The sequence below is a fragment of the Thermobia domestica genome, chromosome 2, assembly GCF_964235325.1.
Source record: "Thermobia domestica chromosome 2, izTheDome1.hap1.1, whole genome shotgun sequence".
Taxonomy (NCBI): Eukaryota; Metazoa; Arthropoda; class Insecta; order Zygentoma; family Lepismatidae; genus Thermobia; species Thermobia domestica.
The window spans coordinates 362,138,553-362,153,404 of record NC_137455.1 but is presented as its reverse complement, the minus strand read 5'-3'; the positions used below and the strand labels follow the sequence as shown (position 1 = coordinate 362,153,404).

General features: G+C 34.5%; 1 protein-coding gene across 1 annotated transcript; it reads left to right on the top strand.

The window, feature by feature from the left end:
- Nucleotides 1-712: 712 nt before the first annotated feature.
- Nucleotides 713-1,198, top strand: LOC145679597 (general transcription factor II-I repeat domain-containing protein 2B-like). The gene has a single exon (XM_081750174.1). The coding sequence runs from the start codon at nt 713-715 to the stop codon at nt 1,196-1,198; it is 486 nt and encodes a 161-aa protein (XP_081606300.1).
- The last annotated feature ends 13,654 nt before the right edge of the window (nt 1,199-14,852 follow it).

Here is a 14,852-nt window from a genome sequence, read left to right as displayed (position 1 = left end):
ATTTATGAAAAATCTCAATTGCATGAAAATCATAAACAAGAAACAATCAACCAACTGAATATCGGTTTTGGACCTTACATACTGCCATAAGGGCTTTAGACTACATTGATTAATCATAAGCAAATGGTCCAATAACGAAAATAAATAATTAATTGCAACTCACCAGTTTGAAGATTCCGAACCATATACATCAAATATAGCTGGATACAACAATGTATAATATATCTCACCAATATATTGACAACAAATTAACAATTCACTTTTCCAAATATATGCCACTATCAATTAAACTTTTTAGACTATTTAACCATATATCTCGGAAAATTTAAATCACTTCACTTAAAAAAAAATATTTAAAAAATACACTTATCTTTTCCAACTTTCGTTAATATTTTAATATACCAGACTAAACCATTGGTATCAATCGGAATTATAGCGACGTACATTCGATATGTAACTTGAAAAATTGACTTATTAGATGACTTATTCGTATAGTTTCCAGTAGACTTTTTCCCAGTTTGGCTTTCAGAATGATTATGACGCTATCGCCTGTAAAGCGCTATAAGTACAAAATAATTCTACCGGTCGCCACTAATGGCGCCACTAGTAACTAGTGCTTAACAGCTGACAACAGTTTCCATCTCTTTTTCTTTTTTTCCGAATCTTAAATAAATGTAACTCATTACAAATTGTAACAGATGGTGCACCAGTGATGGTAGGTAAGAAGTTTGGATTAGAAGACCGTTCCAAAGAAATTGGCATACATTTCCCTGCATTTAATTGTATTATTCATCAAGAAGCTCTATGTGGCAAATCATTAAAGCAAGAAGAAGTCCTCAAAAAGATTGCCAAAGCTATCAGTATAATAAGGGGTGGCAATAAACCTCTATTTCATCGCCAGTTTCGTCAATTTGTAGAGGACGTAGTATCAGAGTATGGAGACCTACTTCTCTACAACCACGTTAGGTGGTTAACTGCAGGAAATTGTCTTAAAACATTTTTTGAACTGGAGAAAGAAATCCCTGATTTTCTTAACGAGTTTGTTCCATCAGACACCACATGCTTAGAAGAGGAGCTTAGAAGTCCTGCTTTTCTTCGACATTTAGCATTTCTAACATACATTACAGGGCTCCAAGAACAACTGAACATAAAACTACAGGGAAAGGGTGAATTCGTTTCTAATCTAATGGGCTTATGAATGGATTCCGGAACAAACTGAAGCTTTTCCATTCTGCTTTAGGGAAAAATAATTTAGCACACTTTCCAAGTTGCTATCGTTATTATTATTATTATTATTAGCTGCGGTACCTTACTAGTAAAGACGGTTATGACCCTCGGGTTCATTATAATTGGACACCACTGTTATACGCTATAAACGAAAAAAAACAATCTTCACATTCAGGTAATACTGAATACGCTTAGTATGAGAATAACATACAATTTGCAAAAGTTTGTTTGATGCATTTTTAGGCATTAAAGTTGGGTTTCATTTCAATGAAATCAAGCAGTTTTCCTAAAATTAATCGAAAATCCCATTTAATCTTTAGGAAATTTGGCATGTTGGTAGACATTTATTTATGTAGAGCAGAGTTTCTCAACATATGGTATGTGTACCGCTAGTGCTACGCGAGCCGCTTTTAGTCGTACGTACGACTTATGGCTTGGTGTTACGAAAGTGTAAATGGTTGAGAACCCCTGATGTAGAGAATTATAGTGGGCAAATATTTGGAATTTGACCTAGTAGAATAGATTAATAAATGATACAGAGTGGCCACAAAAGGATTTACACTGTTTGAATGTTAACAGACAAGGTACTAAAGATAATCTGATCAAATTGATGTTATATGAGTAGATGACTGCGCACCTTCCCTGTAAGCAACGAAAGTGGATGTTTTTGTTTCTGGAAATGTGAGGAAACACGAAACATGGGATACGTGGAGAGAACGCTGGTGGGCAGAATTTGACACTGCGCCACAGTCACGAAATTACGCCACAAGATTTAAAGGGAAGGAACTGTCTGTGATCTGAAGAAGAAATACTGTTGCAGGTATCAATCACTAGCGGAGAGGTGGTTGTAGTGTTACAAACTTTCACAAGATCCCCTCAAATACCCATACGGCAAGCTTCGTGTGAATCAAGTATAAGTAAAATCAAGTATTTACCGCATTGTCAAGAAGCAAGCAAAGTGAAAACCTACATTTCCACATTCCTTCATGTAATCAATGAGAACAACCGGGCTGTCAATGTATTTTCTCGATAATGAACAGTTGACTAATTTCATTGTTTGGTCTGATAAGGCGACTTGTAAATTGAATGGTACTATCAATCGCCACAATAGGGTACGCTACAATCGCCACGTTTGAGGTACAGCGCCTCAAACAATGGAAAAATGAGCTGCTTACGTCATGGCAGACTAGACAAGGGTTTTGCCGTGACACCACAGGTCCGTATCGTTCCGTGAGTTGCATTAGAAGCTTCATGGAATCTTTTCATATTAATTCTTTTCTGCATTTCCTAAAATTAAGTTCATTATTTTCCTTAGTGTTGAATGATATTTAGTTATTATTATCTAGAATATTATTTTGTTTCTAAGACATACGGTAGAGGTAGACAATTCTTTATATGAATTTTTAATGAAACGCTCGTATCTAGTATGTCCATAGTTGTGTTCTATTGTTAATATTATATTATTTATATCTAGCTGTAAGAAGTAATTGTTTACTCACTGCCTTTGTGTTTCACATATACATCAAATATATTATCTTTTCAGCATTACTTGCGGTTAGTTTATTACTCTCCATAAGTTTTATATTCGTTTCAGTTTTATACTGTTGCTGGACCTAAATGAGTAATTGGGACCAGATGAGATTTATGTAATATCTCAGTATTTAATACACTCTTTCAATATTAACCGCTTAAATAGAAATCACTAGAGTCGACAATGTTTGCGCCCACCAATATGTCCGACAAACTAACAAAATAGACTGATTCGAACCTAGCAATTGTATGTCCTATTATTCAATATAAGTGATCAAGACTGTTGTTTCTACTATTTTAAAAATTCATATGTACTTTCACAAGATGGGACGAAAAATATTTGAAACCAGAAGATTGGCGAGAATTGAGACGAAATGAAACTTCAGCAAACATTTACGGAACAAGACAAGCTAACCTTATTTTTCTTCTCGTCTCATCTTGTGAGGAATACTACTTCCTTTAAGTCAATGGCTGACAACCTTATTTACGTGCCATCCGTTCGAAAACACTTCATACTCCACGCTTCCCTTCTTGCTCGTTAGGCATGTGTACTTTTTGTCCGATCCCCATTTGCGATCTCACATTCATCATTGAATTCACTTATTTTCAATAATGAAGTCACCAGTTTGTATTTATTAAGTTTATAACTATGAAGACTACTTGAATAGGAATACGAAAGATAAAGATCAATTACCTAGCGCCTCTGAAGCAATGACGTTCCTAACTTTATTTTACTTTGGGTGGATCTGCGTAGCGTAGTTGCTAACGTTGTAACCTTTGATGTGAGCGATCCTGAGTTTGATTCCCGATGGGACCCTCAATCGAAAAAGTGTAAGAGATTTTCATGTCAGCCATCCTGAGTGTGTTTTTCCTAGGTCTTCCTCATTCACACCAGGCAAATGCGGGTACGGTACCTAACCTACAGGTCCCAGGACGCTTTCTGCCTTTCATTTCCTTGGATAGTGTGGTCGCAGAGGGACGTTATCCCTCATGCCTGACGGGCTAACATGGCCATAAATTAGGGAAGCCCAGAAACCTACTTCTTAATCCTAATACTTTAATTTTCTCTGAGTCCAAGCAGAGCGGCAGATCTTTTTAGAAGAAGCTTTTTTTTATATAACACAAATAGTATATACTCTGCTTATGTTGCAATGTAAAATGTCTGGGGGTAAGTAATACAACCGAGGCACCAGCCCCCTTTCTCCATCTAGCTACGTCACTGATTATAACTTCCTTACTTTCCTAACTTTGTAAATGACTATTAAAAGCTGTGCTTTATTCACAATTTCACTGTATATTTCCGTTAGTTTATTACACAAATTGCTCGCTCTTCACGTTCCCCACGTTTGGAACCACTGCTATAAATGTTCATTATGATTCTCTCTTCTATTTTCTGAATTTTAGTGGATATCGTAAAGACAATGAACATTTAAATTTTGGAAACTAAGACATACAATATATGCAAATTTTATAAACAAATTAATAATTGTATTGAAGATTTTTTGCGATTAGTGCTGAAATTTGAGTTCCCAAGTATTATGACGTCAAACATTACCCTACCAGATGTGTGATCTATACAGGGTGTAGAAACATTCATTATTTTATTTGATGTTATTTTAGATTCTTTATCGCTCACTTTTTAAACATCTTTCACGTTCTGAATTGGTTTTCAGATATTTAACAACATCCGAAAACCTTATCTGACATATCGAAGACCTTTCCTTACTAATATCAAAAAGAATGATTGTGTGCGTATGTGTGTCATCAAATTTTTCGCATAGAAAAAGTCACGTAAAACCACCAAAGTTTGCACACAGATATATCTTCACCAGATATACTCGAGTACGAAATTTTTTCTTCGACTTTCGGCTCGATTGGAGGGATTATGAAATCTAACTATCTATAGGTACAGAAAACACAGTGTGTCCCAGAGGCTTCTTAATTTAGACATCCTATACTACTCTTCTGTATGTAAGTTGCATAATACTCAGGCACTGAGAAGAACGCACACTTCTGATAGTAAATAATAAGCAGAGCCTCATAAAATTTACGTGATAAAGACGGTAATAAGCTCCATCGCTGCTCTATATCTTCTATCACGTCTTTCTCATTAATTTCTTTATTCTTTTTGACATCTATATCTAAATATATAGGAACATTTCGAAATAAACTGGATCTCCCTCTAATGTGTGTTCTCCTATTAACATATATTTATCAATGGGCATTAAGTTCGACAAATCATTCTTTTTTTAAAAAAAATAATCGATTAAAAGTAGTAAAAGTAGTAAATGTATAACTTTAGTCGCGTAATAGCATCTGATATACGTATATTACTGTAACTATAATTAAAAAAAAAGGGTGACATGATGGCTTAATAGTACAACACACACACAAAGGGATTCATAGTTTTATCCAGGCCCGTACCTACGGGTTGGCTATGGGTCCGCGCCCCCCTAAATTTTTGCTGCACCCCTAAAATGTTCACGGTAGGCTTGCAAATGAACTATAATATGGAGATGAATTATAGTATGGTTGGGTCAAGACCCCCTAACTTCTACCGCCCCCTACATTTTTGGGCTGGCTACGGGCCTGGTTTTATCCCAGACTATGGTGAAAAACATCGTGACCATGGATTACGTCCAGGTTTTCCCTTTTCTCCCACATTCTCGCACCATCCATCTCTTTCATAAACCCTCACTTTGAATAATTATCCATCTCTTAGTGTACAGAACATAATAGGTGGACATTAAGTTGAAAGATTTTAATGTTCATTAGTTATAAGCGCATGTTTTGTCCATGTCGTTCTTAATTCAGAACCTGGATAAAAGGACTAATTACCCGTCGTCCCGGGTCTTAATTCAGACGCTGGTTGAAAAGAGGAGAAGAAAAATATAATTAAATAACTTCCCCACCATTTTATTGTCCAGGTATTTATCCTTTCTGATTTTGTAAGCCGCAGAACAGAGATGTAATGCCGGTTCACGACTGATAAGGCGTTCTTTAAAATAACCAGAAAGGAAACTTATTGTCCAGTCGAATTAGACAAAAAAAAAGAATGCTGAACCCATAAAAAATCATAATACGGTGTAAGGTGGAATTTTGCACATACCTTTGGGGAAGTATGTATAACAACACATTGAAAGTACTGAAATATCCGGTGACGGTTTGGGCGTCCTATTGGAAAATGTCCGCAAAGTGTGCCTTTTGAATGTAATAACTGATTCTCACTGTAATAGCTATAACTCAGTTATATTTTAACTATTGATGTTATTTTTACTTCATTCGAATAACAAAGGACTATGCTTACGGATCACGTATTACACTTTCCAGTTTATTCCATATGCGGAAAATAACGGATGGATCTCTTTTTCTTAATCAATTCACAATCTCGTTCTCTGAGAGTAGTAATTAAACTTAATTTAAAAACCCATAATACACACAATATAACATTCAAGTTTCAGTGAAATCACAGTGACAGAATCGGAATAACAAATAAAACTTCATTAAGTAATAGGGGAAGGCGTTGTACCTTTGAAACAATGTAGCTTTGAACACTTGTGCTTTTCTCGAATTCAGAGTCATCTAGGTGCAGTGACTAAAATTCTTTTGAAAGAGTAAATAAAAAAAGCACTACAAATGCGTTTGGCTATTGTTGAATGAGTGTTGTGCCGAGTAATGATGCTTTTAATTTTTTCACCCTCAAAACGAAGATTTTTTGTAGTTATCTTTTGAGTTTTTGCTCTTCGGTTTTCGCGACTTGTGATATTTATTTGTCCAAACTTGGGGTAGAATCATTGGTGAATACAGTAATATTTTTAGTTATAACTTCTGTTCAATATTTAAGCTAGTGGAGAACTTTTTTTTCGTAATGGTGACCCTCTTGTACCTATGAACATTAATGCATCGTGTACCTTTGAACGATAAATAATACTGTCTAAAGCTACACAATGTAACTAGTTAAAACAATTTATATATTTTATATAGGTTAGGTTAGGATATAAAGTTATTTATCATGATTTTAAGTAGTTTCTAAATATACGCTCATTGTATAAAATATAAGGTTATGTTGTATATGCTCAACATTATTGTTCACAAGTTTATGTTAGAACTTCTCTTCAATTTTCAATTTAATTAATAAAATTTCAATTCTGGGGAACTTTTTTATAGCTAAACCTTTAATTGCAATTTATAACTAGTAAAATTTGTGGCTTCTTTTTATATTATTGCCACGGAAACGTTGTAATTATCACTTTGTTCAAAGGTACAAGAGGCTCTGTTCAATGGTACATGATCATAATGTACCAGTGAACAAAATGGATATGTTCTTATTTTATCCTATAAAAGCTACTGTAATTATGTAACACCTTTAGAAATCATCCTATCTGGTAGCAAAGAGATGGCATTTCAAATATACGACAAAAATTGGGGGAAAGTGCTGAATATTGACACCAAAATTTCGAAAAGTCTAAAAGTGTTCAGAGGTACAACGTCTTCCCCTACTCCTTGACTACGTATATAGCGAATGTGGCGTTGTGTCAGGCTACATTCCCCAGCTGTTATATTTATTTCTTCAACACCAGTTATCGCATCTCAAGAGAGCTTCCTTATGAATAGATTTATTAAAATACTTTCTAAGCATCTCAAGACTGCTGGTACCAGTTAATTTCAAGCCTCTGGAGATGCAGATACCCAGATTGTGCGTATAACAATAAAACTCTCTCTCAAACAGTCACATACAGTTTCAGTTATTGGGGAAGATATTGATCTGCTTGTACAAGTGCTGGTCTCATTAGCAAGTGAGCAATTATAAAAGTAACCAAGAAATTTCTGTCGCCTTTGTTGGAGGTCTGTGTTCAATTGACTCCCACACCGTGACTTGAATGCGAATAGAGATAAAGAGAAGGTTAGTTGGTGGTGTGGGTATATCCAACATACTACCTTGTTGTGGCAGTTCAGTTACACCGTGACCTTGCGCTAGGATAGAGTGAACATGAGACCTCCACAGAGTCATAAGGGCGTGTATACTGTACGAATTGAAACTGAGGAAGAAAATTGAATTGATACAACGTTTTGTTCGCTCTATGTGTAGTGAAGGAGTATTTCTTAAATAAGTTTTATTTGTTATTCCGATTCTATCACTTTGATTTCACTGCAACTTGAAAATTATATTGTGTGTATTATGGTGTATTTAAAGTAAGTTTAATTACTACCCTCAGAGAACGAGATTGCCAACTGATTAAGAAAAAGAGATCCATCCGTTATTTCCCGCATGTGGAGTAATGTGGTAAGTGTAATACGTGGTCCGTAAGCACAGTCCTTTGTTATTCGAATGAAGTAAAAATAACACAAATAGTGCAAACACAACGTGAGTTATAGCTATTAAAGTGATAACAAGATATTACCTTGAAAAAACACAATTTGCGGTCATTTTCCAATGTGGTGGCCTAACCTGTCACCAGATATTTCAGGACATTTAACATATCTCCCTAACATATGAGATCTGTACATTTCTATGCGGGAACACTAATTACAGTTCTGAACAACAGATGACATTGAAAGAAATACTTGAATGTGACGCTTGATGGAAAACAATCATGTAGCTAGGATATAGATGAATACAATCTTATTTATTTGAGCGTTAGAATTAAGGCTAAATATACAACATCGTTTTCTACACACAACATCCAGGCTAGTTATTGAAATATTGATATAACAAAAGTGGAAGCTAAATTACAAAGAATGGATAAATAGATTGAATAACGAAACTGCTTACTGTGGTTTTCTCATTTCATCGTCTGTCAATATCCTTTGCAGTTGCTAGCAACCTTCAGCTAACAAACAAATAACAATCTGTAGCTAATAATGTTCGAAAATCCTGATGTCTAAATTTATTTTGCTTTCCTTCTTGAAAAATATTGATATCATGGTTCTCTTCCTGAGGTACGTACAATTACGATTATCGTCCCCTTGAAGAGAATCGACATGCCGAAATATAGTTTGGCTCCCTTTTAAAGCACGTATGATTAATACGTTTTAGTTCCTTGTATCGTAACCTAAAAACATTTTCGATTCCAATGCTATTACAATTCTAGTTTGTAAACTTCCATCATTTTTCATATTTCTTAAAGCTTTCAATTCAAATTAGAATTGGTTTTTCAAGTACGAGATTCGTAGGTTTACGTTCGTTGCAGAAGTGAATCATTAGAGAATCGGAAAAGTTTATATAAATTATTCCATAATTAGCCTTATTTCGTACGACTCTGTAACATTTAGAATTTTAGATATAAAGAAAGTCACATTCAGATCGAATATATATATATATATATATATATATATATATATATATATATATATATATATATATATATATATATATATATATATATTTGAATTCATCCTTTTATTGGGGGTTATCATCCATCAGGATTAAAGGTGCTAAGTCCATCTGATGATATCAATTGGCACATTTCCTTATATACCATAGAAATTTCACATATCAACCACCTACAAATTACTCGATTTTCATTGTAGACTTTATTTTCGTTAGAGTATTCGAATTATCCCCATTAAATGCTGTTGAAATGGGTAGAATTCCCATACTTTGAATATTAGTTATTTAAATAATTTTCCAAAGAAAGCATTTTCTTGGATAAATTTCAACATTTTTTAAAAATCTTATCAGTCTTTCTTATTACCTTAAGTTATGGCCTGTGAAGGAATACAGAGTATATTTTAGTGCAACATGGAAAATAAAGATATCTTCTACTATTATTTAAGTATAAAGTATATTTGGGTTCTAAGTAATATTGCACATATGTCCTTAGATCTTTCCTATGCATCTAAATTTTACGAAGTTAGTATGAAGACTAAAGAGGTGGATTTTCTAACATACAGGTATATAGGTTTGCAGCCCCAGGATATAGTATATTTTATATACAGGGTGGCCCAAAAGTATGTATACATTGCCGTACTGATCGGTCATGACATTTTATATAATTTATTTATTGTTATCCATACAAGTATTGATCTTAGTTTCTTCCTTATCTGCTAATTATTTATTTTCACTTATACCTTAAGCTCGGAACAAACCAAACCAAATAGATTCATCATCCTAATAAATTAAAATGCCATACTTGATCGGTACAGGTCTGTATACCTACTTCTGAACCACTGTGTATTGTACCTTAACTTCGTAGGGAGAAATGCTTTCGGTGAAACATGCATACCTTTTTCTGATGCTATGAAATGGTTACTTAAGTTTAAAGTCAGTCGACAATGAGAAAGTGAATTTAAATCACCATACCCATCACGATTTACATTTAGTTCGACTACACAATACAGGCTTTCGTAAGGCTTGTTTGTTTTTGCTAGAAGTTACGTAAAAACTTAGCAACATCCCAGTAATGAGGCTTCGGTTTAGAGATTAAGATGAAATTGAGAGAGATTAACATTTTTGTAGTTGACAATTTATATGAAGCTACCAATTTAAATACTAGTAGAAATCCCTTAATAAATAGTTTTATGCCTTTCCATATTAGGGCTAACAAATTAAATGGAAGCATTACATCTAACTTATTTAATGAGAAAATTCAATCTATACCCAGTACAGACGGAACAAATGATTTTACATTGTTTCAATATCTGCTAGCAGTACTTAAAATTATGAAATTAAAATTTTTCCAGTCGAGTCAGTTTTAGTTGCTGCGTTAAGTAAAGCCCAAGGGAGGTTGAATCAGGAGTTGCTTACTTTGTATGAAATGTCACATGACTGGATATACATTTCTAATTATTTGTTTACTAAATTAGTTACACCTTTAGGAAAGCGAGAGCTCTTAAATCGCTATGTAAGAGTAATACAGAAGCCTAGAGAAAATATACTAGATTTTGTAAACAATATATGCGATGCATATGAAGTATGTTATGGTACTGTAAATGGGGAAAAATCTAGTGAATTAATTAGTTTAATAATGGATGGGATGCAGCCGCAAATTAGATTTGGTATCTATAAGTACCGAGACCCAATGTCTATGAGAGATCTTAGGGGAGACATTATTGAGTATGAGAAACATCAGCGAAACTTAGAATCGTACAATGCACTGGTGAGAAACTCCGATACGAATGAAACTCGGAAAAAGAAAATTGAGTGCTATTTTTGTGGCGGACAGCATCGTGTTGCTAACTGTAGGGTTCATAAAGAATATCTTGCGAATAAGCAGTTAGTGAAAATGAATATGAACTTAAACTCGGACGGACGCTTTGCAGATCTTAGTTACCGGTTAGAGGATACTACTCATATGAGAAGGTCGGAAGATCAAACCCGGAGCTTTTCAAATGGTAATAATGAAATATTCTTTGCTGGTAATCAGTCAATCTTGAGGTGGTGCGAGAAACAAAAAAAGTGAAAATAATGATGAAGTGTTGACTCTTATGAAGGGGTCCGGGATTCGATCCCATGGGATAGGTAGAAGTCATGGACGTAAGGGAGTACAATTAGAAGAACAAGAAGTGGTCCCAAAAGCAATACCAGTTAATGCGAAAGTGAAAGGTAGTAATACGCGTGACCAGCGCGGAGACTTTGGTTTCAGTGGCGGTTCTGGAGGGAACAGCTATAAAAGTAAAAAACAGCAATTTAGAAGAAATGAAAATATATTTTGTCGTGATTCGCAACAAGGAGAGATAGGAGACAGAAGATTTTCTAATTCTGAAACTAAAGATAGTGATAATAAAAATAAAATAGAAAATGAAAATGCAAATTCCTGTGGAACTTTGACTGCAGCATTGGTGGATGCATTCGTGTTGGGACAAAATATAAGAGGTGGTTTGGACACATGTTCTACGGCGTCACTAAAAAACAAAGGTTTATTAATTGGAATAAGCAGTTAAAATACCCAATTAGATAATTAATGAAAATTTATAGGAATTGGGGTGGATAAACAAAGGTTAACGTTAGATCAGTGTGTGATCATTCCAATTAAGTTCAGATACCGTGTTTACAGAATGAAGTTTTACTTAGTGAATGACTTAGAACCAGTGTTCATAGTTGGGATAAATGAACTTAAAACTCTAAAAGCCAACATTGACTTAGTGAACAATAAGTTGTTTCTCCCGTTGGAAAGTGCGCATGTACCATTAAACATTACTGTAAACACCCTCCCCCCTAATTCGAAAACAAACTCGTGCGTTTGATTTATTTTGCAGTGAAGCGGCCCAAAACACTTCAAAACTATTCTTGCGTGAGTCTGACACAGAGGGAAAGTCAGCTAGTCAGGCAATGGTGTCAGAGAGAGAGGGGTATCTCAATGGTCCAGTTCATGGGATTTGCAGTGTTGCCTGTGCAGTTGATCCAACTATAGAAAGCAGTTCAAATACCCATAAGGAGCAATTGTCTTGTCCATTGAGGGTGGATCCAGATGTACTTGAGGGCAACCCAGACTTAGAAGGGTACGTTGATGAGATTTATAATAAATATGCTAAAGTTTTTGCATCGCAGGTTGGAAAAATAAGAGACTTTGAGTATAAAATACAGCTTAACGATTACACTCCTATACGTAAGAAAGCATATCCATTATCTCGAAGTTCGCAACGAGAAATGGATAAAATTTTGGATGAAATGTTAAAGGCAGATTTAATTCAGCCTAGTAATAGCAATTATGCTTTTCCATGCTTCCTGGTGAACAATAATGACGGATCCAAGCGATTAACTGTTAATTATTCGGATCTTAATCGTCATTTGTATTTAAGTACACAATTCACTCCTAGGATTGAAGATATATTAGCCGAATTATCAGATGGAAAAGTATTTAGTCATTTAGATATTTTGAAGGCTTATTTAACTATTCCTTTAACAGAGGAAAGTAGACACCTTACTGCCCTTCTTACGCATAGGGGACTGTATGAATTTAAGACCTTACCTTTTGGCTTGGCTGCAGGTAGCCATGTTTTGTCTAAAATCATGTTTAACCAATAATTTGAGAATTTCTTTAGTTATCCACGGGGAAGAAAGTTGCGATACTTTGCGTTTAATGGGTAGGCATGCTTATATGATAGTGTTAATATCGCTGTACTAAAGGAATGCAATTGTTAGTCTTTAGACGGAAACTCGTGTGCTACCTACCAAGAATATTTTTCCTCATCAAAGAAAAGGCAAGATCATTCATTTTATTCCAATTTAAGTAAGAGAGTTTTGATTCTCTTGGGAGTATTTATGGGATAACAGGCATACACTAGATACGTTATACCTGGAATTGGTAATTCTCGATATTAACCTTTATTTTTTATTTTATTTTATTTTATTTTATTTTATTTATTTATTTTTCAAATTGTTATTTCAGATAAGATCAAGTAGTGAATGCTATATTCCAGTATGGAAAACGGAATTTATTTCACAGATGCAAATGCTAAGGCCAGATCACGAAATACTTCACTTTCACAATTCACCTTTAGGAGGTTAAAACTAAAATAATCAGAAATTAAACAATTTTCATTAAAGAGCAAGTGTTGTAACTTTTCATTTTCGAAATTTCCAAAACCATAGATTTTGACACTACGCACAGACTAGAATTATTTATGCCCTAAACTACATTCAATGATGAAGCACTTCGTACAGAAGCTGTATTCCAGCTGTGGCGACATAGCCAGAATTTTCGTACCAATGTTTTTTCTCACATAGATATCAAGTTCGCCAGCATCTTTGGCATTCAGCCATTTCTTAACAAATAAAAACCCAGCAGCTCCAGACAGGCTAGTATTCAAACTTGGCTTTATCCACTTTCTATTCAACAATCAGATGTAATTTTAAACCAGAAACTTCTCATATTAAGGAAATTCATTTAATTATCTTTTTGGTAATCTTTTCAAGTATCGTTCAAATCTTCAAGCTGAAAAGTCCTTATCCTCAAATACCTGAAGTGTAATTTGAAAAAGACGGTTTCTTCTGTAGCTGCCAACAGGTGTCAGAGTTTACAGAAAATTAAATTTCAATTGTAAGACCTTTAACATTCCAAGGAACTAAGATTTTATTACACATTTTAAGTACGTAAAATATACATAATACTTAGAGTGTAAATATTGTTCACATTTCTTACAGGTTGGTGATCTTTCTTCTGTTAAAAGAGAAAACATTCGTCGAAGTAAACGCGTGCGTTGGTTGAAGGAAGTAATCACTGAATTCTAATTTGAGTAACAAAAATCACGTTCAAATACATTAAAGCGTATTATAATTTAAAATACTATCTCAAATAAATTACTACGCGAAATCACTTTAATTTGTAATGAATTTAATAAAAAATATCATCTGTTTTCTTCGACCTTTGTCGCCTTAGCATCGAAGAGATGTCGCAATTCAACATTGCTTAATGTGAAATTTCTCGAAATATAGTATACATATGTCAACCCTTATCCGGACAACATAGTCTTGTAACGTATTCACGCAAGCGCAGCCTGTAACGCCATGAATGGTTTTAGGTGCAAAGGCACTCAAACGACAACGTATATAATGTTGTGATATTATGATAGTTGTAACAAATGTATACCTAGAAGTCGAACATGTTTTCGATTACTGTTCATTATTAATTTATGTTTTATTTCGGCTTGTGTATAACTCGCTCCCACCCGTTCTTTGTCACCGGAACTAGAAGTCACAGGTCGAAACAGGCACTTATACCATTTCACTGTTATTTTTGTCGAATTCACAATGAATTGGTATACAGTACATGCTCCGATCTGTGAATATTCCAGTTCTGGTGACAAGTGAACTGCAAAGAAAATGTCAGTAGAATATAAATAGCACAACGATATGGAATCTCCATACATACATCATCATTATCATAATCATCAAACTACTACTACTTCTTAACCAGAACAGAACCTAACCAACCCCTGCGGGGCTTTTAACCCGTTCCTACTTGTAGTACTACTACTACCACTCCTGCTGATACTACTACTACTACTAGTACTACTGCTAGTAGTAGTAGTACTATCACTACTTATGTTGAGAACAGAACCCAACCAAATATTTTGAGGCTTCTAACCCCTTCCTACTAGTACTACTACTACTGCTATTGCTACTACTTATACTTATGTCCAGAAAAGAACCC